The sequence below is a fragment of the Garra rufa genome, chromosome 22, assembly GCF_049309525.1.
Source record: "Garra rufa chromosome 22, GarRuf1.0, whole genome shotgun sequence".
Taxonomy (NCBI): domain Eukaryota; kingdom Metazoa; phylum Chordata; class Actinopteri; order Cypriniformes; family Cyprinidae; genus Garra; species Garra rufa.
Window position 1 is genome coordinate 29,159,778 of NC_133382.1, and position 26,092 is coordinate 29,185,869.

Below are 26,092 nucleotides of genomic sequence, written 5' to 3' on the forward strand. Positions count from 1 at the left end.
ATAAAACCACTGAAAATGGCATGAACTGTTTTTTTCTTATTTCACTTGCTGTATCTGCTTAGCATGCACAGCATGCAGTAAAACCCGCCAGTCGCTATAAAGCCCTCCAACTCTGATGTGACGCTAATTGAGGTGATATTATTTTAATTTGACTTATGAAGTCAAGTCTGGATCGTAATGGACAATTGGTGATTCGTATTCCTCGGAGGGAGTGGATCAGTTACTTTGTTTTTTTTTTTCCTCCGAGACGCCATTCCGTCCTCAGACAGTCTGAAGGGTCTTTGTAAAAGGATTAAAAGTTAAAGACCTTCATTTTCAGATTCTTTCATTTAATCTGTGTGGCGCCTGAAACACATGCTGGATGGATGATCACATGTAAAAACATTCTCTGCTCTGTCTGCAGCCTAAAGTCTATTGGCATGAAAAGCACAACTTGACCTCGCAATGGAATGAAGATGTATCGATTAAGCTTAAGCTCCTTTTTTGACAAACGTCACAAGCTTTGCCTCTTATGTTTCACTGTATTCAGGCATTTACTGTGTTCATACACAGCTTTAAAACCAAAATGAAACTTTCCCTCATGCCAACGACTAAGTCCTACTTTTGTTAGATAGATTTTGACTTAATCCAGCAGTACATTGTCCAGCATCACTTGCTAAGGAGGGTTTACGTAAAGGAACATTACGTCTTTATATTACTTCTCAGCTCTGCCTTTCCAATAAACTAAGATTATGGAGCTGTCACTCCACTCTGCTTAAAGGGATAGTTCACCCAAAAATGAAAATTAGCCCATTATTTATTCACCCTCCAGGCATCCTAGGTGTATATGACTTCTTTCTTTCATATGAATACAATCGGAGTAAAAATTATCCTGTCCAAAACAAGTCCAATAAAGTGCATCCATCCATAATAAAAAGTGGCTGACATGGCTCCAGGAGGTGAATAAAAGCCTCCTTTAGCGAATCGATGCGTTTTTGTAAGAAAAATATCCATATTTAAACATAAGAATCACTTTAAAGGTTTAGTTCATCCAAAAAATAAATTAGCCCATTATTTAGTCACCCTCCTGGCATCCTAGCTGTGTATGACTTCCTTCATTCAGACGAATCCTATCGGAGTTTTATTAAACATGGTTTTGGCTCCTTTAAGCTTTATAATGCAATAGACGGGTGTTTCTCTTCTTCAGTCCAAAACAAGTCTAATAAAGTGCATCCATCTGTAAAAAAAAGTGCTTCACACGGCTCCGGGGGTGAATAAAGGCCTCCTGTAGTGAATCGATGCACTTTGTAAGAAGAATATCCATATTTAAAACGTAAGAATAACTTTAAAAATATAGTTCACCCAAAAATGAAAATTAGCCCATTATTTACTCATCCTCCAGGCATCTTAGCTGTATATGATTTCCTTCTTTCAGACGAATCCTATCGGAGTTTTGTTAAACATGGTTTAGCTCCTTTAAGCTTTATAATGCAATAGACGGGTGTTTCTCTTCTTCAGTCCAAAACAAGTCTAATAAAGTGCATCCATCTGTAAAATAAAGTGCTTCACACGGCTCCAGGGGGTGAATAAAGGCCTCATGTAGTGAATCAATGTGCTTTGTAAGAAGAATATTCATATTTAAAACATAAGTATAACTTTAAAAAGATAGTTCACCCAAAAATGAAAATTAGCCCATTATTTACTCATCCTCCAGGCATCTTAGCTGTATATGATTTCCTTCTTTCAGACAAATCCTATCGGAGTATTATTAAAAATTGTTTTGGCTCCTTCAAGTTTCATAATGCAATAGACAGGTGTTTCTCTTCATCAATCCAAAACAAGTCCAAAAAAGTGCATCCATCTATAATAAAAAGTGCCTCATATGGCTCCGGGGGGTGAATAAAGGCCTCCTTTAGCAAATCGATGCGTTTTTGTAAGAAAAATATCCATATTTAAAACATAAGAATCACTTTAAAGGGTTAGTTCATCTAAAAAAAATAAATTAGCCCATTATTTACTCACCCTCCTGGCATCCTAGCTGTATATGACTTATTTCTTTCAGACAAATCCTGTCGGAGTTTTATTAAACATGGTTTTGGCTCCTTTAAGCTTTATAATGCAATAGATGGGTGTTTCTCTTCATCAGTCCAAAACAAGTCCAATAAAGTGCATCCATCCATAAAAAAAGTGCCTCACACGGCTCCAGGGGTTGAATAAAGGCCTCCTGTAGTGAATCGATGCGTTTTGTAAGAAGAATATCCATATTTAAAAAGTAAGAATCAATTTAAGAAGATAGTTCACCCAAAATTGACCCATTATTTACTCATCCTCCAGGCATCTTAGCTGTATATGACTTCCTTCTTTCAGACGAATCCAACTGGAGTTATATTTTAAGAAGTATATATTATTATAATTATATATATTAAAAAGTGCCTCATATGGCTCGGGGGGTGATTAAAGGCCTCCTTTAGATTTCTTCTTTACAAATCCTTGTTTAGAACATCTGATTCATGACCGGTGCTGTGTTTTTGTAAGAAAAATATCCATATTTAAAATGTAAGAATTACTTTAAAGGGTTAGTTCACCAAAAATGAAAATTAGCCCATTATTTATTCACCCGCCAGGCATCCTAGGTGTAAATGACTTCCATCTTTCAGACGAATATAATCGGAGTTATATTAAAAATGATCTTGTCCAAAACAAGTGTATCCATCCATAATAAAAAGTGCCTCACATGACTGAATCCTCGTTTTGAACTTCTAATTCGTATCTGGTGCTGCGTTTTTGTAAGAAAAATATCTATTTTTAAAACGTAAGAATTTCTTTAAAGGGTTAGTTCACCCAAAAATAAAATGAACGCTGGCGCGTGTGCAATGCCGACATCCGACATCATCCGCCCGGAACTGCTTCTGTGTACGACCAGTTGGCGCAAGCTAGATTAAAGTGATGCTTACGTTTTAAATAGAAGTATGTTTCTTACAAAATGCATTGATTAGCTACAGGAGGCCTTTATTCACCCTGTAAGGCACTTTTTATTATGTGTGGATGCACTTTATTGGACACCCACCTATGCCATTTTAAAACTTAGAAGTGCCAGGATAATCTTCATATAACTCCGATTGGATTCGTTTGAAAGAAGGAAATCATATACACCTTCAGTAGGATGCTTGGAGGGTGAGTAAATAATGGGCTAATTTTCATTTTTGGGTGAACTATCTCTTTAACTAGACATACTGTATGCCCTTCGTGAGGCATATTTTCACACAGTGATAACTGGGCAGCACCATGCGTGATTTTCAACACTGACTTAATGTATCTCAATCTGCAACCCTCAAACCTAAACACTCATAGATGCTCTGAATGATCCCATTTCATCACTCTCAGGGCATCACATCCCGGGAGACATAACTGGAAACTTCATCTCGCATAGTAACATGCCACCCAAGTTCTGGAGTCCATCCAGTATCACTAACAATCAGGTGTGAGGAACAGTTGCCCCCTTACATGCTGCACCCTTCCCGTGATGAAAGCCAGTCTGGCCACCCAGGCGCTCTCTCTCTGTAACCATGACAGAGCGGAAAAACCACCAGTCATTAAACGTTTAGATTGTTTTTTTTTTTTTTTTTGCACAGACACTCCCTTAAGAATAAAAGCCTCTCATTGGTCTGAACCTCGCGCGTGTTTCCTGGCGACTAGGCCGAATAGCTGGCGTGCAGAGGATGGAGGAAACCCAAACCAAAGGAACATGGGGACGTGAGTAGGTTTGTGGGCAATACCAATGGGCTGGAAACTCCTTGCTAAAAAAAGAGCTCCAGTATCACTCACTAATATATTTACATAATGATTTCATAAGTTTAAGGTTAATACAATGTCCCTGAAAGGTTATTGATATGAGGTGTTTTAGCGAAATGTCAAATTGTAGAATATGACCTAAAGCCATGATAAAAAAATAAAAAAATAAAAAACAAAACAAAAATGAATTTCATATTAAAGAATATGACCTATAAAAAAGACCTGAAGACTTGAATAATAATAAAATAGATATGTTTTGTCTAAATGTCAAATTGTAGAATATGACCTAAAGCCATGATAAAAAAACAACAACATAAAAATGAATTTCATATGAAAGATTATGACCTATAAAAAAGACTTGAAGACTTGAATAATAATTTAAAATACATATGTTTTGGCTTAATGTCAAATTGTAGAATATGACCTAAAGCCATGATAAAAAAAAAAAATCTGAATAAAAATAAAAATGAATCTCATATTAAAAAAATATGACCCATAAAAAGACTTGAATAATTATAATAATAATAATAATAATAATAATAATAATAATAATAATAATAATAATAATAATAATAATAATAATTTTAAAAATCAATGAGTTAAAAATATTTTAATAAAAAATAAATATAACAATGGATATCATATTAAAAAATATGACCTATAAAAAATATTTGAATACTAATATAAAATACATATCTTTAGCTAAATGTCAAATTGTAAAATATATCCTTAATACATGATAAAAAAAAGATTTGAATAAAAAAAAACATAAAAATGAATATCATATAAAGAATATGACCTATAAAAAAAAGACTTGAATGATAATATAAAATACGTATGTTTTGGCTAAATGTCAAATTGCAGAACAAAAGTGAATAAAAAATTAAACTCATGTAAATATGTAATAGTAATACATATATTTTGGCTAAATGTCAAATTATATAACATGACCTAAAGTCATAATAAAAAATCTATAAAAATAAATAAATAAAAATGAATATCATATTAAACAATGTAAAAACTGTACTTAACTGTATAAAAATAATGTAAAATATAAATTGAATATTATTTTAATATAAATAAAGTATGGCCTAAAGCCATGATAAAAAAACAACAACAACAAAATTGAATAAAAAAATGAATATAATATTAAAGAATATGACCTATAAAAAGACTTGAAAGTAATATAAAATACATATGTTTTGGCTAAATGTTCAATAGTTAAATATGGCTTAAAGCCATGATAAAAAAAATTATAATAATAAAAAAGATTTGAATAAAAAAATATAAAAATGAATAACATATTTAAAGAATATGACCTATAAAAAGACTTGAATAAAAATATAAAATACATATGTTTTGGCTAAATGTCAAATTGTAGAATATGACCTATAACATGATATGATAAAAAAGAACGATTTGAATAAAAAAAAAACTAATTATCAAATTAAGTAATATGACATAAAAAAGATTTAAATAACAATATAAAATACATATATTTTGGTTAAATGTCAAATTGCTAAATATGGCCTAAAGCCATGATTAAAAAAAAAAGAATAATATTTGAATAAAAAATATAAAAATGAATATTAAAAAAGGTAAAAACTGCACTTGAATAAAAATAATGTATAATGTATATTAAATATATTTATAAATGTTTAAATATAAAATATAAATGATAATATATGTCATCCATTGAATCATGCTGGATAACATATTCATCCACTTTACACTTTGTATATGGAATATGAAACATTTTCAACATCAGCCTCAGGTGTTTAGATCCCACCACACAATATACACATATATGTTTTTTTGTAGCCTATGTTGTGCTATTACATTAGCATTTTGTTTGTTTTCGCCATTAGACACATTTTCATTTCTACTTTGGACCAAATGAGCCTCCGAAAAACAGAACCAGCCTCCAACTGTGAAAGCATATCTGTAGAATTGAGAAACGATGTTGTTTTCAACATTGGCAGTGAAATGTGTCACTTTACAGGCATGACTTGTCAACATTTCTCATATTTTATGAGAGTGTGACATTCAAAAACAACATGTGGTAAAACTCTTTATTATAGCTTACATTTACAGTTATGCAGATGATGTCAGGAAGAGACATGTATCAACATAAGCCTCAGGCTGATGCCTGTCACTACTCTGCTACAAGGAAACTCACTTCATTTTGTTTTCTCCTTTAAAATCTCAATAGCATTATATAGAGTTAAATCAAACGCTGTTGTTAGGCACCTTTGAAAATGGTCAGGTGTTATCGGGGTATCTGAGTGTGCTCTTGAGGATGATATCACTGAGAGAAAGGTCAGTGTGATCTCAAGTTCATACCAGAGATCATAGCGATGGGGTCAAGGGGATGATTGCATGTCAGATGTTGGAAGATCAGAGCTATATTTGCAGACGTGCAGGCTCAAACTGACTTTGAAGTGGAAGAGAGTCGGTACCAGATATGATTAAAGTACGTCTCCTCATTAATGAAAGGGAAACATCAATGCGCAATCATCCAGACTTCAGAGACAGGATTCAAATGCATGCAGCTGAAGTTTTCCTTTTTAATTTAATACAAAATTATTCCTATTAAGATTAGTTTTTTCCTTGAATTGTGGTTGCCAGACATTAATTCTAAACGTGCATTTTACCCCAAGGCTGACAGATAGAAATGCCTAAAAGCCCTTCAGCCTTCAGTCTGAGCTCAAGTTCTCATCATTTCTCCCCTCCAAAAACACTACACAAACATGAGGGATGGCAAATACTTGACTCAACTGAGGTTTAATCAAACCGCAAGCTTCATCTCCCTTTTGTTCCTCCTAGCTTTTTTTCCCTTCAGAAATTGGCAGCGTAGGCCTATAATTTTCCCCCAATCGCCTGGCCAATGTGGGCTCGGTGCCATCGTTCCACCCATCTCTGTCTATATTGTAAAAAACGGGCTCGTTCCCGTAGCACAGGAATGATCTCTTCTTCTGTATTCATTTAACACTTTGAACAAACATTTTAATCCTTTACTGAAAGACAAATCTCTGTGTACGCAGTTGCCACCCGTATACTTCGTTCTCAATATTTTCAGGTCTAGATCAGGCTCCTCCGTTTGAAATTTCACAGCGCTGTCGTCACGCTCGACTACTGCGAGAGATATTTACACGAGATTAGATGAATGTATAGAGGTTTAACTTGTAATGAGGTGGAACAGATCACCTTCAGTCCGTGTGGAAACAGTATTTTGTTTGTGTTTGAGCTAATTACCATCATGGAAGCTCATCAAGAGCTCAACAACCGAGCCACCAGGGAAATCTGTGGCACACTGAAGAGCCAAGGCCCAAAAATCACCCTTTCGCCGTCCAGATCAATTACTCACATAATTTAGGAGTTGGATTGAGAGGTGTTTTGGATGGCGGCGCTGACACAGGCCAAAGTAGGAACTATTTGTCCTGCATTGATTCTCTACGCAAAAGTGGGATCCATCACGTATCGGCCTGTGGCTGTTTGAAGGAGGTTGGACTGGTGTTGAAAGTACTGGCAAAGCTGATCCATAATAAATGCACCCAGCAGACTGTGGCGCCACTCTCGCGTGTGCCTCTGCATATGAGCGCTGCTGTGTGTGTGTGTGTGTGTGTGTGTTGGGTGAGTTTGTCAGACAGCATGTGAGTGCATGTTTTCGTGTCTGTATATGTAATGGAATCAAAGTTTGTAATTCCTCTTGAATGATAGCCCCACTATTTATTTCCAAATGCAGACTCAGGACTGAAACGTTATGGATCACAGCCTTTCTTAACATGAGAAGCGGTGTAACAGAAGATGTGAACCGTCGTAAAGAACACTGGCATTAAATGTCAGGCCTGCGTTTTCCAAAGTAAACAGAGTGGTGTTTTTGATGGATAGAGGCGGCAGGAGAATTGCTAATCCAATTTTCAAAATTAATTCATTTTTTATTCTTTTACTTGTGTTTCACCGCCAAACAAAACAAACATGTAGCAATGGTTTATCTAATTGTTTTAGAACCTGTCAGTCTGAACTAACTCAGGCCTGACTCTTATTCACTGAGTGCACTGACTTCATCCACTAATATATATTTGTAGCCTATATTATTAGTAGAAGGCATGTAGAATAACTGCACTTTCTCATGTTACAGTTTAACGTTTTAAACGTAGGTTTACAGCTCATCCAGAAGGACACATCTGAATCGTTTTAGATCAAGTCGTGCTAATTTATTGTGAAATGATCAATGCCATCGGACCATGAGGTATGCAGACGTTTCCAGCATCCCCTGTATGTATGCCAAGCAAGATGCGCCCCCTAGTGGTCCTTATAAGAACACGAATTCATTAAATTAACCCAAAGGCAGATTGGACACCGTACAACTGTGTCATTTTTGCATCTAGCTAGTGTGAATCGATGAAAATGTATGACTTTCTAAAATTCAGGCCATTTAGCACCCTGTATATCCACAGATAGGTAGGCTATTACAGTTATACCGCTATGTTTTCATACTTTGAAGAAAAAATACAACACCACCATGTTAACAAGACGCTCCAACAACGTGTCTAGGGTCACCATAGTATTTGTTATAACCCCATATTGCTGTAATTTATTTGAGAAGATTTTCTTCAAACTGTTGCTAGGCAATAAACGTATTTAAACCTTAAACCGAAACAGAAAATACATAAAACGCCCCTTGCGGCGACGGTAAAATTTAGCGGGTAAGTAGACCAGAACTTAACGACGCAAGAAATCCAGTTTAGCGGGAAAAATAGCGAGTTCTGAGGCAACGGCCCAAGACGTTCATTTGACGCACATGTACGTGGACAAACAGTAAAATAACGTACAATAAATGTAGTTATGTTTCCTGGGAAGTCGTTGTCAAGAATTGCGATCGTTTGTTCTACTATTACACAGTTCTCCGTCATGAACAGGTAAGTGAGTACTCTTCATGGTTAGTTTCATGTTTCAATTCTTTAAAGGATGAGTTCACTTCCAAAACAAAAATTTACAGATAATTTACTCATCCTCTTGCTATCCAAGATGTTCATGTCTTTCTTTCTTCAGTTGTAAAGACATTATGTTTTTTGAGGAAAACTTTGTAGGATTTTTCTCCATATAGTGGACTTCTATGGTGCCCGCGAGTTTGAACTTCCAAAATGCAGTTTCAATGCAGCTTCAAAGGGCTCTAAATGATCCTAGCCAAGGAAGAAGGGTCTTATCTAGCAAAATGATCGGTTATTTTCTAAAATGAATTACAATTTGTATATTTTTTACCACAAATGTTCGTCTTGTCTAGCTCTGCGATGCGCATACGGTGCACTCCTTCAAAATCGTCTTACATCACTGCAGAAGTACCGACCCAGTGTTTACAAAGTGAATGTGCAAAGAAGGTCAAAAAAGGGATAAAATAGCGATGTAGGATGGTTTTGAAGTTGGAGGAGAAAATAAGATTTTTAGTTTTTCAACATACCCTAACTATCTTGAACCGAAGTGCACAGAGTATGTATGCGCACCGCAGAGCTTGACAAGATGAGCACTTGTGGTTAAAAAGTGTATAAATTGTAAATAACCAATCGTTTCACTAGATAAGACCCTTCTTCCTCAGCTGGGATCATGTAGAGCCATTTGAAGCTGCATTTAAACTGCATTTTGGAAGTTCAAACTCGCGGGCACCATAGAAGTCCACTATATGGAGAAATTTCCTGAAATGTTTTCCTCAGAAAAAAACAATTTCTTAATGACTGAAGAAATGAAAACATGAACATCTTTGATGACAAGGGGGTGAGTAAATTAATCCTTTAAAAGTTTGTCATTAAGTCAGCTCATCTGGCTTGTTTTATGGTGGTCAAGTGAACCAGCATTTGGGCATATGGCCAGTTGCCCTGTTGGTTAATTTGTTATGAAAAAGATATTCACACTCAAAGAGGTTTGGCTCCACTCAGCATATTTAGACTCATTGTACTCTGATTTGACTGTTTATATACGTGAGAATCCATAACCAGATTTTGATTAAACCTAGACACATAGAAGGACGTCACTTGTTTTTACATTGTAAAAAGCATCTTAGGTATTCGAGCCATATTGTACACCTCAGTGCTCGCACAAATACATAAAACCAAACCATATATGACACAGACGAATGGCAGCTTTTGTGTTCGGCCGCTTTGTGAAAGCGATTCTGAAGCGTCCATCCATCAAAGTATGAATGACAGATTTATGGCTTTACTGTTGAGACCATTTCCCTCTTTACATAGATATTACCTCCTAAATATTGCAGCTACATTAGAGTTATTCAACCTGGCAGGCATGAAAGCATGAGGCAAGCATTGGAGGAGAGACCTGCACCCACATGCTGGCACGAGAAGAAGTTATCATGGATTAACGCCTTGTTTCAGCTCAAAGGAATGCCTCATCAGAACTGCTTGGGCGGGACTGGAGGAGCGAGCGAGCGAGTGAGGATATGGAGGTGTTGAGTCAGTGTTTCCATGGCGGCGTTGGAGAAGAAAGCACGGCGCGTTTTCTGTGCAGTGACACCTCATTGACAGGTATGTCAGAGAGGTGTGCTGGTGCCCGGAGCCGGGCGGCCGTACCACAGAGCTTGTCAGAGTAAATCTGTCGTCGCAAGCCCCTACGAGGTCTCACCAGAGTGCGAGGCGACACGGTTCTTGTCCGCCCCCGCGAGACAAGGCCGCGGGAAGACATGGCGCTTGACCAAGACCACCAGTGCATCTTGGCTGGTCCTTGTGAAATAGTTTAAATGGTTTCAAACCTCATCCACTGAGCATTTTATTGGATGGACCACAATAAAAAGCCTCTATATTTGAATTTATATGACTGTTCAAATTAATATAAGACGACTATTTCGATATAATCTGCCCGTTGAGAAGAATAAAGACGGCGCTCGAAAAAGCAATACACTATGAACCTGAAATAGCCCTGGAAAAATATTCCACATGATCCTCTTGATACTCCATTCTGCATTCCCTCCAGATCAGCACGTTTGTTAAGCCTCAGATGTAAACATGCTTGTTTCCCGGCTCAACCGTTCTTTTGAGCGCTGAGCGTCGCAGACATGCGCGTAGTCTAGTCGGAGGGAAGGAGAAAACCCACTCAGAAGAATGTGGCTGTTTGACATGTGCTCTCACAGCTAATAATGGATGGGAGCAGAGAATATTAGAGTGGCCCGGTTAGGAGCTGACATGTTGTGATAGAATAAAAGTGCTATGTAGGTCTTCAGAGGGAAATTCCCAAGTGTTTACACTGTGACCGGCCAAAACGACAGTCATAACAAGGTCTCAAGAGGAAGCACAGCAGTTAACACTCATCTCCTATCTGTCGCTACTGACAGATCCAGAAACTGGGTGAAGTTGTATTGACAAAAGGGAATATTACATGTTCAAATCAGGCTCCTTTGAAAGCATTTGTGGCATTATATTAATTACCACAATTAATGGTATTATGGTGAGATGCTTAATAGAAGCCAATTATTGAGCAGCTTATAAATTTGTAAAAGAGCTCGCATTAATTCTATTAAAACTCAAAGTTTTTTGTCAATTTTATAATTTTATGGTTTCGTTTTCATGTTGATGAAACTGTAAAATTGCATGTAACTTTCCATATAACTACAGAAAAGGTTAGTGAGCGATTTTCATGTTTTTTTTCCTGACTAAAACCATAAAAAATTTTGCATCGGGATTATTATAGTTTACTTTAATTAAAACTATAAATGTTGCTAATTGAAATAAAATGAACTTTAATTGAAATATATTCACTACCAGTCAAAAGTTTTTGAACAGTACGTTTTTTAAATGTTTTTTTAAAGAAGTCTCTTTTGCTCACCAAGCCTGCATTTATTTGATCCAAAGAACAGCGAAAACAGTACAATTGTAAAATATTTTTACTATTTAAAATAACTGTTTTTTTTATTTGAATATATTTTAAAATGTAATTTATTCCTGTGATTTCAAAGCTGAATTTTTAGCATTATTACTGCAGTCACATGATCCTTTAGTTTAGAAATCATTCTAATATTCTGATTTGCTGCACAAAAAACATTTATTATTATTATTATTATGTCAAAAACAGCTGAGTAGATATTTTTCAGGTTTCTTTAATCAATAGAAAGTTCAGAAAAACAACATTTATCCAAAATAGAAATCTTTTGTTACAATTATACACATTTTTATTATTACTTTTGATCAATTTGAAGCATCCTTGCTAAATAAAAGTATTACATTTCTTAATAAGAAAAACTCAAGCTTTTGAATGGTATAGTGTATGTTACAAAAATTACTCAACTGTTTTAAATATTTATGATGATAATAATAGCAAATCAGCATATACGAAATATTTCTGAAGGATCATGTGACACTGAAGACGAGTAATGATGTAATGATGCTGAAAATTTAGCTTTGATCACAGGAATAAATTAAAGGTTTAAATTATATCATATATTTAAATAGAAAGCAGTTATTTAAAGAGTAAAATATTTAGAAATAGTACTGCTTTTGCTGTATTTTAGATCAAATAATGCAGGCTTAGTTGGTAAGCAGAAGAAACGTACTGTTCGAAAACTTTTTAGTGTATATATACATATATGTTACTGTTTTAATGTAGTTTAACTTGTACTACAATAGCTAAAATTTAAATAAAAGATAATGAAAATTATATTGACTTAAAAAATAGAGAAAACTTCAAATAAAAAGGACATATTCAAAATATTCATAAACTATACTAGCACCACGATACTAAAAATCCACATTGTTTACACTTTGTGGCGGTAGTTTTCCAATATTGTATGTTTGATTAAATATTGTATGTTTGTTGTGTAAATATGGCCTCATTCACTTCCATTGTAAGCACTTTGCTGTAACCCAGATTTGTTCTGTTTTGAAAGAAAAGAAGGGATCAGTAAAATTTAATTTTTGTGGTTTTCAACATTATGCCGCAAGTGTTGTCAACCGAGTTGTACTATGCTTAGCTTTGATATGTCCGCCGAGAGGCATCTCATTGACCGTAGTTGCTTTAAAAAGACTATGTTGCTTTAAAAGCGCCCTGCATCCAACAGCATAAAGGATGATCTCTGCAGACAGAAGAAAAGTGTGTGTCCTGCAACAGTAGTAGAGCAACAGACAGAGATGGAGAGAGAGAAATGTTATTGCACTGGAAGATGGATGGGAGTCTGGCGCGCGTGCCAGGGGGAGACTCCACATTTCCAGACTGGCTCTGCTCTGGCGGGTGACTGAGTGTGTGTACGTGCGTGTGTATGTGTTGAATGTGTTTGGAGGGGGCTACACTGCAGCACACTGTTCAAACTGTTTATGCATACCAGCCTGCTCTGAGTGCCTCTTTGTCATGAGCTGTTTACTTAAACTTATTTTGGGAAAATTCCACATGACTGGACGGGATTTCACCATAAATCATTGAATCTGCAGCTTTGTGTAATGATAACTTCTGTCAGTCATTTAGTCCTCATAAGCTCCTTTTCTGCTTCGTGATTTTCCATACACCCAGCTTGTATTGTGCAGCCTATTGTGTGTAGTTTAAGGTGAATGTGTGTTTGCATGCAAGGGGACTGGAAGACATGGAAATCTAAAGAATTGAGTAAATAATGTGTGATTGTCATCATTAACAGTTAGTATTTACTTGGAGGAAGTTGGTGCATGTCGAGTCATGATTGTTTTGAGTTTGAAAATACTCACTATTTCCACTAGATGGCATCAGTATATACTGTATAAAATATGCTGCATATTAATCAACATGAGGCAGTGGAGAGGCTGAGACAACCAGTCAAAATGCTTTCATTTTGCAGTTTTATTACATAAGCATTTCTAATTTTAAGCTTACAAATTATATTTTCAGGTTAATTAAAAAATGTACACACATTTCTAAATATCTTAGTATTGTACAGTATGTTCCTCTTTTCTTTTAATGACACTTATACTCAAGATGCCTTGGTGTGAATACTTAAATATTAAATATTTGTAAACATTATTTTATTTCATTTGACAAAATTCTACAACCTTACATCCAGGTTACAAGGGAAAAGCCCTTAATGTTGTCTCAGATGTTTGGATCCCACTGTAGTATTAAATGACAAGCTATTCAAAAATAAGTGAACGTCCCTCTTAGAACGTTGTTTGCTTGGAGTCGTCTTTTGTCTGGTCCTCATCTTTCGTTTTGCTCTTCACTCTGGAGAGTGAAGGTAAAGTAATACATCAGTTTTTTTACAGAGTGGTAATGTGCTGAAAAAAAAAATAGACTTAATGTAACTCTATGTCGTACCTTTTGTTCCCTTTTCGTTTTTTATACAGCTTGTAGGATGCAAAAACCACACCCGTAAGCAGTAAAAATCCACCCATTGCACCAAGACCAACATACACGTTATGAAGAATTGAGTTGGAAGCATCTACAAGGGAAAAAAAGAATGATTAATGACCTGTAACTTATGTAATTTGTGATAAGATGATGATAATGCATTATTGGTTCATGAGGGTCATATGGTGAAGGACAGGGTAAAAGAGTTGCAATACTTTCCTTGTTTTTTCCATTTGCTGACAGAGTGAGGCAATTTAATGGTATTATTTGTTTGAATGATGTGATTTACATAGTGTTATCAAGATAACTTATCAAAATACCATATCTGATGACTATCATGATAAATTGCCTTTAACTGTTAAGATAGTTTGGGAAAGCAGTGATTGTGTTACAAGTGAGGTCATATGTTTGCGTACACCTTGCAGAATCTGCAAAATGTTAATTATTTTATCAAAATAAGGCGGATTATACAAAATGCATTTTATTTTTTATTTAGTACTGACCTGAATAAGATATTTGACATAAAAGAAGTTTAAATATAGTCCACAAGAGAAAACAATAGTTGAATTTATAAAAATGACCCTGTTCAACATTCTTAATACTGTTGTTACCTGAATGATCCACAGCTTAGTATGTTTAGTGATTGTTGTTCATGAGTCCCTTGTTTGTCCTGAACAGATAAACTGGCTGCTGTTCTTCAGAAAAATCCATCCGGTTTTGGTTTTTCAGCATTTTTGTGTATTTGAAATCCATCTTTTTACACTGAGGACAACTGAGGGATTCATACACAACTATTACAGGAGGTTCAAACGCTCACTGATGCTCCAGAAGGAAAAATAATGCATGAAGAGCCGGGGGTGTAAACTTTTGAACAGAATTAAGATGTATGCATTTTTCTTATTTTGCCTAAATATTTATTTATTTATTTATTATTATTTTATTTTTTTTATTTTTTACATTCTTACATGTTTCCCAGAAGACAATATAAGTTAAATTTACCTTCAATTTACTTTCAAATTCCTTCAAAGTTTTCACCCCCTGGCTCTTAATGCATTGTTTTTCCTTCTGAAGCTTCAGTGAGAGTTTGAACCTTCTGTAGTAGTTGCATATGAGTTCCTCAGTTGTCCTCAGTGCATTTGTTTGAATGGTGCAATTTACATAGTGTTATCAAGATAACTTATCAAAATACCATATCTGATGACGATCATGATAAGTTGTCTTAAACTGTCAAGAAGTTGGGCAAAGATGGATTTCAAAAATAACATGCATTTTGAATGATCCCTCTTATTTCGCTAAAATAATTAACATTTTACAGATTCTGCACGGTGTATGTAAACCTTTGACCTCAACTGTATATAACATTACATATAATTTAAGGATAATATTTTCCAAAGTATGACTATTTTTACTTTTCAAAATAATCAACATAATTCTTATCTCAGACCTCTAAGACAGTGGTTCCCAACCACGTTCCTGGAGGCCCCCCAACACTGCACATTTTGCATCTCTCCTTTGTCTGACACTTATTTTAGGTCTTGGAGTCTCTACCTAATGAGCTGATCATCTGAAACAGTTTGTCTGTTTGTTTAAGGTGACATGGAAAACATACAGTGTTGGGGGGCCTCCAGGATCATGGTTGGGAACCACTGAGATATTAAAAAAGATATTAAATAATATTTGAATTATTTGGTCAGATTTGTGAGATTTGCAATTTTATGTAGATACCTCCAGAATCACCTCCAGAATCGCCTCCAGAATCGCCTCCAGAATCACCTCCAGAATCGCCTTCAGAATCACATGACACTCCATTGGATATCAGCATGTGTTGGGTGTTATTTAGTATCCCGTCATTGATTTCTGGCTTTATCCCGAGTAAGTGGCACATTAGAGAATAAACGTTGACTGTCTCAAATGGCCCAACCATCAAGTTTTTGTGAAAATCTGGTCCCACTGCCCTGAAGAAAGGCTTCATGTCCATATCCTCATTGTCATAGCCGTGTTGCCCTTTATAGCTCTGGAATACGTAGAACTGGAAAAGCATTTAGAACATATGAAATGATTACATAGAGCACATGTTATTTTATTGTGTCCAGTATAAGTGTTGCTCATGCTCACCCCATTGATGACATATCCTGGGTCTGCAATAAGAATTAAGGGCAGGAGGCGTGGATGTTTGGAGTAATGCAGTCGAGCAGGCATTTCCTCTTTCTTGTAAACGTGAAGGTTTGGATGTCCTCCTTTCAAGGCGTCATAAACCTTGTCAAGCATCCCTTCTTTGGGCAACAGCAGCCCAATAGGTCCATAGTCCACCAAGTGAAATTCCAGATCTTTCATGGAGAATCCTGTGATGTTAGTGAGTATTATCTCATTTACACCCTCTCCTTGAAACACGGTGCTCATTCCATGATCAGCTGTGATGATAATATTCAGATGGTCACTAAGTCCGTGTTTCTGAGCAGCTTCCCGTATGTAGCCCACAGTTCTGTCGACTTGCTTGACCACATCGCGGCGCTCTGTTGAATTAGGCCCGTACTTGTGGCCGGTAGCATCTGGTTCGCCAAAATACAAAGAAACAAAGTCTAAGTCTTCATCTTTTAACCATTCCTTCATGACTTTGTCCACATTCTCCCTCCATGCTGTCTCATTGCTGTAGTCATACAACTGTGGTTCCACCTCCCTTACTTGGATTGTTTCTTTCTGGTAAGTGGCAGCAGTGCCAGGGAAGTGTAAGGATCCTGCTTTTTTGCCCTAATAAAGGACACATTTACACGTCCGTTTGTATCTTATTTAAAGCAAATGTATATTAGGATGTGATGTAGTATTTGAGATGTAATAACACTTTTTGAGATGTACCTGTCTTTGAGCGGTGATCCAAATGGGTAGACTGCCATTATCCCAGTATTCATCCACAAACTGCGTCATGTAGTATTGTTTCTTCTCTTGTGTGGTTGTGTTGAACCAAATGTTATGAATCACACCATGGTTCTCAATGTACCTTCCTGGGAAAAATACATGTTTTTCAGTGTCACAAATTTCATGTGTTTTGTGCTTTGCTGAGGTCTCCCCAGAAGATTACATTTGGATTTGTACATTTAAACATTTTTACTATTTAAAATAAAGTTTTTCTATTTAAATATATTTTAAAAATGGATTTTAGCATCATTACTCCAGTCTTCAGTGTCACATGATCCTTCAGTAATCATTCTTATATGCTGATTTGCTTTTCAGGAAACATTTTTTTTTTAATAGTAAAATATTTTGTGCCGTACTTTTGACTGGTAGTGCACTTAAAAAAATATGTGCGATGAGTAAATTTAATTGCATTATATCAAAGCAAGTGGCTTTTGCAAACAATCAATGCTAGACCTTTTCTCAGAACTAATTTTACTTATGACAATTTATGCAAAGGTGGCACATAAGCACTTCTAAAGTGGCATTAAAATGTCTTTACACATTGTTTAATGCTTCTCAGAGGTGGCATAAATATATTTACAAAACAATTTGTATACTGCGATACTATGGACTAAGGTGGGTCAGAGCAGACATAATTAAGTCTGCATATTTTTGTTTTATTATTTATTCTGTGCAAGCAGAGAGCAGCTTTAACTCGACTGCATAAAGACACATTTAGTCATTTTTAGTCATTTTTATAAAAGTAAAAATAATGTGCTTTGATGTTTTTGCTTTTATATATTTATGCCAAGTGTTAGCAAGTCTACATACAGTACAGGTATTCAGTGGTCTGATGAAGAACTAATTCACAATAGATAATTACACCGTTACATTTCTCAGGGTTTATATTTATCAGGGGTGTCTAAACTCGATCCTGAAGGGCAAGTGACCTGCAGATTTTAGCTCCAGCTTGTCTAGTACGGGTCAACCCCTTGGTCATTTCCAAAACAGGTTTGCAGATAAAATAATTTAAAAACATTTAAAGAAAGTTCTTGTCAGAGCACTTGTTATTCTTAATTATGACATTAATTTTCATTTTGACAGCCCTTATCTATTGACTTTAAATTAGAAATGTGTTGCTGTTGTTTTTTTCCTTCTTACCAGATAACAGGGTGAAGTGTGTAGGACTGGTGATGGTCAGAAAAGGTGGAGTGACATATTCTGCCTTGACTCCATCCTCAGCCATTTTGTCCAGGTTTGGGGTGTCCACATCTTGGTCGTAGTCCCACCTGAATCCATCAAAGCTGATTAGTAGTAGTTTGTTTTTACCTGTGGTGCAGGCATTTTTGACGGGAGCAGAGAAAGACGCAGGGAATACTAGCAGCAAAATGCTCAGTGGCAATAACATGACTGGTATTCCACTACTGCTGTTGATGTAACAATCTTGCTTCTCTCTGGATGGTCTGATGGTTGCTCCTCATCTAACAGCCTCAGCTTTTGACTGGTTCTTTTGTCTGTGTTTTTTGCCAACCTTTTCTGCCCACTAAGGTTCACATTGTTCATGTTTATCTGATGGATTACATGCTTATGCCATCTTTTGATATCTTATCAAGTGGCTTATCAGGAGTTACGGGACAAAAGCAATTATACAGCTCTTCTGAGCAGTATTTCTGTGATTTACAGCTCCCTACTTATACAATGAAACAGTGTTTTATATCAAGGCTCTGTTGTGTGTGAGGTAAAGATTAATGTCTAACCAGACATTAGATTCATTACCTAATTGAGTTAATAATCTACGCATGTGCATTGCAATTGGGATAGAAAAAAACTAAGCATTTGGACTTTATCATTCAAAAGGTGAGCTACAGTGTAGTGCGCAAGCTGCATAAGGGCTGTTTTTTTGCAAAAACCTTGGGTCATGTGCATAAGTGTGAATAGTTTCATCAGCCTTCTTACCTAGCACAATTTCTATGGCTAAGCAGCTTTAGACCAGCATTACCAGCTTGGGCATTTCCTGCTGGTCTTTTCAGCATGGAATCCTGCATTTTAGTTCTTTAAACCATGTTAAGTTATGCATGGTCATTTATAAGAAAATGTATTGTTTGTAACCATAACATATTTATGCATTTTCTTCAGATTATTTCATTATGTTATTATGAAATAACAAAATGTAAATATGTGCCCAAAGGAATGTCTATGTTGTATGTATGGTAATGCATTTGAGTAATTGTTTCATCTAATTCAGTGTAATCCTCTAAATTGAAAAATAAATCTCTGGTGTGAATTGCTCTTTTGTGGTCATTGTAAAGCATTTCAATCATAGTTAAGGTCAGGGTTTTGACAGTTTTTATTTTTTTTATTTTTAGCTTTTTTCAAGCCTTTCTCTTCTCCATAATTTGCTCATCCATGATTCATTAGTATATTGTTCTGGCTTCCGTTATGTTCAGACCAAGATAAACAAGAGAATACAACAGTTTTCTATTATTTTATTCTATAAGAAACACAGAAATACTGCACAGATCTTTTAGTTTTAAACGTGTAGGTCTTCAAGATCTTCAAAGATCTACAAGCTCTTTAATCCTTCAATTCCACAATTTCATATTACACACACACACACACACACACACACACACACACACACACACACACACACACACACACACACACACACACACACACACACACACACACACACACACACACACACACACACATACATGCTTTCCATCAACTTGCATTACTGATATTCATAATTTCATGATATGGACCCAGGCTTTCAATAACTGAAGTGTACATATACTTATTAATGACACTAAACACATTTGGTTTCATAGTGCATTACTGTATATGATGCACTCTCCAACCATCACCTACCAAGTTCAGTCAAATGCTAGCTGTTTGAGGGTATGGTAATGTATTATGATGTTTATTGAAAAGAAATGTAAACACAGTAAAGGTTTTGGACATAATAAGAGATTTAACTTATGCTCTTCCCTTAGAGATAAAAATATATATTGGTATAAATAATGATCCACCCTAATTTTATAATGTCTGAAATTTGAACAATATTATAGACTTTCTTAAAAGTTATAGAAATTCTGAAGAAAAAAAATCAGTTGTCCCTTTTAGAATGATGTTTGCTTGGAGTCAGCTTTCATCTCATCCTCACCTTCTGTGTCTTTTGCTCTGTTCAGTAATACAAGAGATAAAGAAAGGCATCAGATCTTCACAAAGCAGACAAAAACTGTCCCAAAAAGAACAATAACAAGTCTTAATATAGCTCTGTGTTTTACTTTGGGTTAATTTTGTGTCTTTTATATCCGTTGTAGGATGTAACGACCACAAACGCAAGCAATAAGAATCCAGCAACAGCAGCAAGACCAATGAATACGTTGTGAAGACTCGACTTGGAAACATCTGTGTCTGAGAGAGAGAGAGAGAGAGAGAAAGCAAAGTGTTGTGAATTAAATTTGTTTTATTGATTGACCTGGATGTTACGTAATTTATAGGTTGAACAGTGACATCTGTATATTTTATCAAGTTAACTACGTGCAACATTATGTTTTATATTATAGACTAAATGGGACAAAATGTTATATTTTTATATTGTTATATATTTACCTGTCAACAAACCATTTTTGCTTTCTAGTATCAGATTTAGAAACTGTTAAAAAGCTTTTATTTGGATCTACCTCCAGAATTACATGACACTCCGTTGGAAATCAGCATGTGTCGGGTGTTATCCAGTGACCCGTCATTGATTTCTGGCTTTATCCCGAGTAAGTGGCACATTAGAGCATAAACGTTGACGGTCTCAAATGGTCCAACCAGCAGGTTGCTGTGGAAATCGGGTCCTATTGCCCTGAAGAAAGGCTTCATGTCCATGACCTCATTGTCATAGCCATGTTCTCCTTTATTGGTCTGGAATACGTAGAACTGGACGAGCATTTAGAACATATGAAATAATCAGATATAGCACAATGTTTTCCATGCACATTTATTGTGTCCATTATAGGTGTTTACTTCATGCTTACCCCATTGATGACATATCCTGGGTCTGCAAAGAGAATTAAGGGCAGGAGGCGTGGATGTTTGGAATAATGTAATCGAGCAGGCATGTCTTCTTTCTTGTAAACGTGTAGGTTTGGATGTCCTCCTTTCAAGGCTTCATAAACTTTGTCAAGCATCCCTTCTTTGGGCAACAGCAGCCCAGAAGGTCCATAATCCACCAAGTGAAATTTCAGATCTTTCAAGGAGAACCCTGGGATGTCAGTAAGTATTATCTCATTTACACGCTCTCCTTTAAACACAGTGCTCATTCCATGATCAGCTGTGATGATAATATTCAGATGGTCACTAAGTCCGTGTTTCTGAGCCGCCTTCCGTATGTAGCCCACAGTTCTGTCAACTTTCTTGACAGCCTCACGACGCTCAGGTGAATCAGGCCCATACTTGTGGCCAGTAGAATCTGGGTCGCCAAAATACAAAGTGACAAAATCTAAATCTTGATCTTTTAACCATTCCTTTATGACCTTGTCCACTTTCTCCCTCCATGCTGTCTCATTGGTGTGGTCGTAAAACCTTGGTTCCACCTCCTTCACTTGGATTGTTTCTTTCTGGTAAGTGGCAGCAGTGCCAGGGAAGTGTAAGGATCCTGTTTTTTTACCCTAAGAAAGGACAAATCAGTTTATATCCTTTTTTTTTTTAAAGCAAATGTATATTAGAATGTGATATATAGGATTTTTTTATTCTTAATTGAGATGTACTAAAGATTTTTATGCTTTTTGAGATGTACCTGTCTCTGAGCGGTGATCCAAATGGGTAGACTGCCATTATCCCAGTATTCATCCACAAACTGCGTCATATAGTATTGTTTCTTCTCTTGTGTGGTTGTATTGAACCAATTGTTATGAATCACACCATGGTTCTCAATGTACCTTCCTGGGAAAAATACACATTTTTCAGTTTCACCAATTTGATGAGTTTTGTGTTCTCCTGAGACATCCCTAGAAGATTACTTTTGGATTTGTATTAGATCTGGCAGTTACATACATCCAGTGCATCTTTCATTGCATTTTTGTCGGTTTGTGCATTCTTTTGGAATCAAACCCATGACTTTAAATTTTTAGCATTTTGCTCATTTGTTTGAGCTATACAGGATGAAAACCCAAAGTATATTGTGATTCTAAAACTCCCCATCAAACGTTCATTGTCTTTACTCTCTCTGTGTCTTAAAGGTCCCATATTGTACACATTTCTGGAGGTTTATTTTAGTTGTTGAAGTCCTTATGAATATATATTTGCGGTATAAGTGCCAAAATCCATCTCAATATATTTTTACAGCTCCTTTTTTAGGAGCTCTGTCAAAAACAGGTCGATTTTGGCCCATCTAATTAATATTCATGAGCCTCTCTTCTGATTAGCCTGTTATTTTCTGAGTGACACACAGCCGGGCCAATCACAGGTAACTACGGTCATGTATCGTTGTAGCCGAACCCAGAGCCATAGAGAGAGAGCCTAGCCTGCTGATACTCAACAAGATATTTCAGAATGATCATTAATGTTTTTTTCTTTTTCAAACACCGAATGCAGTAAGCTACATGACTGTTGCTTTAGTAAAGCCCCTTTTACAATGCGCGCTGATTCTGGAAAATTACGGGAACGAGGGCTGTGTGAACAAAAGCCAGAACCATAAAGGCAGTGTTGTAGTGATGATGCACGTTACCCTGTGACTCTTCACGACAAAAAAATATGTGCAAAGTGGAACGAAGCGGCGATCGGGCAGAGCCAGCTCCTCACTATCAGCGCTGAAGCACAGTTTGTTCAGGTTAGTTTCAGTTTAGTGAAACGTATGTGTCGCATTACATCTCACATCCAAACGTCACATGTCTTTATGGGTTGTGTGTAAAGCACGCACAGATTCCAGAAAACATCTGTGAATGAACCAAATAAACAATTCCGGAACAAATCATGGGAAACATTATCCGTGTATTTACCGGAATCGCTGTGTGAAAGAGGCTGAAGTTGACGTGCCACTGGTCTCTTATATTCACGTTGTTCTGAAGCCTGTGCAATGATGTAGTTTCGACATCTATCGACTGAACAGGGCTTTCTAGATTAGTTTTTTTAAGCAGGCTGTGTCCAGTTTACTGTGGACATAGCCCCTAGACCTCAGTTATCATGAAATAAGCCAGGAAATTTTGATTTTGACAATATGGGACCTTTAATATACACACAGTGTCTGAAGCATGTTTGAAAAAACTCCAATTCCATTGGCGTAGGTAGCCTGTGACATCACAGGCGGGTGCCCGGATGTATAATAGGGTGCCTGCCGAATGCGTCACCAACTTAATTGTCTGAAGGGGATGTGAAAACAGGGAAGCCTTAGGCATGGCAAGGGGATGCAGCGTTTCATTCTGGTAATCTGTTTAGTTGTGCGAAGAGCCAAGTCTGTGGTGCGACGCAGTTCCTCAACTGCCTCAGGGGACAAAACCTTGCCCTCATCTAGATGTTTAAGCAAGTCAGCTTGGTAAGCTTGTAACACAGCCATTGTATGCAAGGCTCCACCTGCTTGCTGTGCCCTGCCCTGCCATTCAGACACAAGGTGGTCTGAAGAGGTCTAGATGGCATAGCAGCAATCTTTGAAGAAGACTACTCACCCTGGGAGAGTTAGTTTGTTACCATCAATTTCACAGGGGGCATCTTCACATATCCACACTCAGCCACACCCTCGACATTAGCATAATCCTCATGCTAAAAAAATGTGGTCTATTCCATGATCTCACTAACTCTGTGTGAAGGTTGGAAAGAAACAGGAGATCCCTGGGTGAGGGTAGGTCACGACCGGCTAGAAAGCGCTCATCCAATCTGCCATAGGTGGGCTTCTGCATTTCACGTGACCAGATTAAATCAAGCCTCTTAGTGGTGCACACCATTAACTCCAGCATTTTTCCGTATGCAGGGCTGGAGTTAGGTTGGAAAGATTCAGTGTCATCACCATCATCAACCACAACTACATCTACGTCCTCACTGTCACTAGTGAGCCCAATGTAAATTTATCCGTGGGTGTCCCAAGAAAAAGAGTGTCTGGATCCTGGTGAGCATGCAAGCTCACAGCTGAAGTTTTTGAAAGGTCCATACCTTTCTGAAACTTCTCTGCAAGCTTGACCTGTGAACCCCACAGTCTTGAGTCTTCATGCTTTGGCAGCAGCTGAACCTGAACTGCGAGACACAGACACTTGTCCCTCATCCCTCAAAAAATGAGGCATGAACAGAGTTTCTTATTGAAAATTTCTCAGAGTGAGGGCACTGAGAGCCCATGAGTATCAAACATGTGGCATTTCATTCTTTATAGTGTCCGCTAGAGGACGCTGCACAAGTTCCCTAGAAGGGGAACATCTTGGGTTACGCATATAACCATGGTTCCATGAGAGGGAATGAGATGCTGCGTCCCTTGACCATGCCAAGGGCTTGACTGTTTTCACGTATCCTTCAGACAACTACGTTGGTGATGTATTCGGCAGACACCCTCTTATTTTTGCCGGCACCTGTCTGTGATGTTACAGGCTACATGTGCCAATGGGATTGGAGTTGTTTCACAAATGCTACAGACACCAGTCCTGCTGGTGGCAGTTGCCATAGTGTCCACTATAGGACACAGCACAAGTTTCCTAGAAGAGGAACTTTACTTATGTCAAATTTATACTGCAAATGTGGCACAAAAACATTTGTGAAGTGGCAGCCTTAACTTGGTTGCATTAAGACACATTTAGGCATTTAGTGGTTTTTATTAAAAAAACATATCTCCAAAGTAATATACTTGTATATGTTTCTGCTTTTATATATTTGTGCCAGATGTTATCAAGTTTACATGTACAGGTATATTCAGTGGTCTGATTAAGGGGCACTATATATTATCTATTTACTTTAAATTGGATTGTATTGCTGTTGTCCTTTTCTCCTTACCAGATAACAAGGTGAAATGTGTAGGACTGGTGACAGTCAGGAAAGGTGGAGTGACATATGCTGCCTTGACTCCTTCCTCAGCCATTTGGTCCAAGTTAGGGGTGTCCACATCTCGGTCGTAGTCCCACCTGAACCCATCAAAACTGATAAGTAGCAGTTTGTTTTTGCCTGTGGTACAGCCATTTCTGAATGGAGCAGAGAGAGATGCAGGGAATATAAGCAGCAAAATGCTCAGTGGCAATAACATGATGGATATTCCACTATTTCCGAGGATCTTGCTTTTCTCTGGATGGTCTGATTGTTGTTCCTGATCTAACAGCCTCGGCTTTTGACTGATCCTTTTGTCTGTGTTTTTGCCGACCCTTTCTGAACACTAAAGTTCACATTATTGATGTTTATGAGATATTATATTACATGCATATGCTATCTTTTGATATCTTATCAAGTGGCTTATCAGGAGTTATGGGACAAAAGCAATTATACAGCTCTTTTCTGAACTTATACAACTCTTTTCTTCAAAAGGTGAGCTATATTATAGTGCATACGGGCCGTTTCTTTACAAAAACTTTGGGCGATGCACAAAAGTGTAAACTGTTCTGTGTCTACTTTTAACCAACTTGGGAATCAACTCTGCTGAAATGACCAGCACAACTTGCTGTATTTTGTTCCCACCAGCTTTCTTACCTAGCAGAATTTCCTTGGATAACCAGCTTTACCAACAGGACCAACACTAAACAGACTGTCTTTTCCGCAGGGAATCCTGCAGTCTAATTCCTTAACCACCAGATGATGTTAAATTATGCATGGACATGAATGACATTAGGTATTTCCATTGTTTGTAACCACACAATATTTATGCATATTCTTCAGATTATTTGATTCTGAAATGATGCACATTTGAAATTGTAAATATGTGGCCCAAGGGAATGTCTATTTTATGAGTATGGTAATACATTTGAGTGGTAGTTTCATGTTTCTAATCTGATTTAGTGTAATCCCCTAAATTGTGGTTCAGAAATGCACAACAGTCAGGAGCAGTTTTGTAGTTTTGTACTATTCTTCTATATAAATCTATATAAAATAAGTCAGGGCTTTGATTGGGTCACTCTACGATGTTTTCTTCTGTTTGAGGCCTTTCTCTTCTCCATAATTTGCT

At 36.8% G+C, this 26,092-nt stretch overlaps 2 protein-coding genes across 2 annotated transcripts; both read right to left on the reverse strand.

The window, feature by feature from the left end:
* Nucleotides 1–13,557: 13,557 nt before the first annotated feature.
* On the reverse strand, nt 13,558–18,484 carry LOC141298455 (ectonucleotide pyrophosphatase/phosphodiesterase family member 7-like). Its single transcript, XM_073828973.1, has 6 exons — nt 18,133–18,484; nt 16,933–17,078; nt 16,195–16,827; nt 15,805–16,108; nt 14,047–14,170; nt 13,558–13,953 (listed from the first exon to the last, which is right to left on the reverse strand). Exons 1-6 carry the CDS (start codon nt 18,377–18,379, stop codon nt 13,890–13,892), a joined length of 1,518 nt encoding a protein of 505 aa, XP_073685074.1. The 5' UTR covers nt 18,380–18,484; the 3' UTR covers nt 13,558–13,889.
* A 1,392-nt stretch (nt 18,485–19,876) lies between these two features.
* Nucleotides 19,877–26,040, reverse strand: LOC141298355 (ectonucleotide pyrophosphatase/phosphodiesterase family member 7-like). The gene is made up of 6 exons (XM_073828852.1): nt 24,937–26,040; nt 21,767–21,912; nt 21,006–21,638; nt 20,664–20,907; nt 20,265–20,394; nt 19,877–20,157 (listed from the first exon to the last, which is right to left on the reverse strand). The coding sequence occupies exons 1-6, from the start codon at nt 25,181–25,183 to the stop codon at nt 20,097–20,099; spliced, it is 1,461 nt and encodes a 486-aa protein (XP_073684953.1). The 5' UTR covers nt 25,184–26,040; the 3' UTR covers nt 19,877–20,096.
* Between the last annotated feature and the right edge of the window lie 52 nt (nt 26,041–26,092).

Bases quoted from the DNA above. Each gene is read 5' to 3' on its own strand.
- LOC141298455 (XM_073828973.1), bottom strand. From the start codon at position 18,379: ATGTTATTGCCACTGAGCATTTTGCTGCTAGTATTCCCTGCGTCTTTC. The intron at 17,079-18,132 runs GTAAGAAGGAAA...TATTTTTCCCAG, and splicing joins ACACTTCACCCTGTTATCTG to GAAGGTACATTGAGAACCAT. The intron at 16,109-16,194 runs GTGAGCATGAGC...ATGCTTTTCCAG, and splicing joins CAGGATATGTCATCAATGGG to TTCTACGTATTCCAGAGCTA.
- LOC141298355 (XM_073828852.1), bottom strand. From the start codon at position 25,183: ATGTTATTGCCACTGAGCATTTTGCTGCTTATATTCCCTGCATCTCTC. The intron at 21,913-24,936 runs GTAAGGAGAAAA...TATTTTTCCCAG, and splicing joins ACATTTCACCTTGTTATCTG to GAAGGTACATTGAGAACCAT. The intron at 20,908-21,005 runs GTAAGCATGAAG...ATGCTCGTCCAG, and splicing joins CAGGATATGTCATCAATGGG to TTCTACGTATTCCAGACCAA.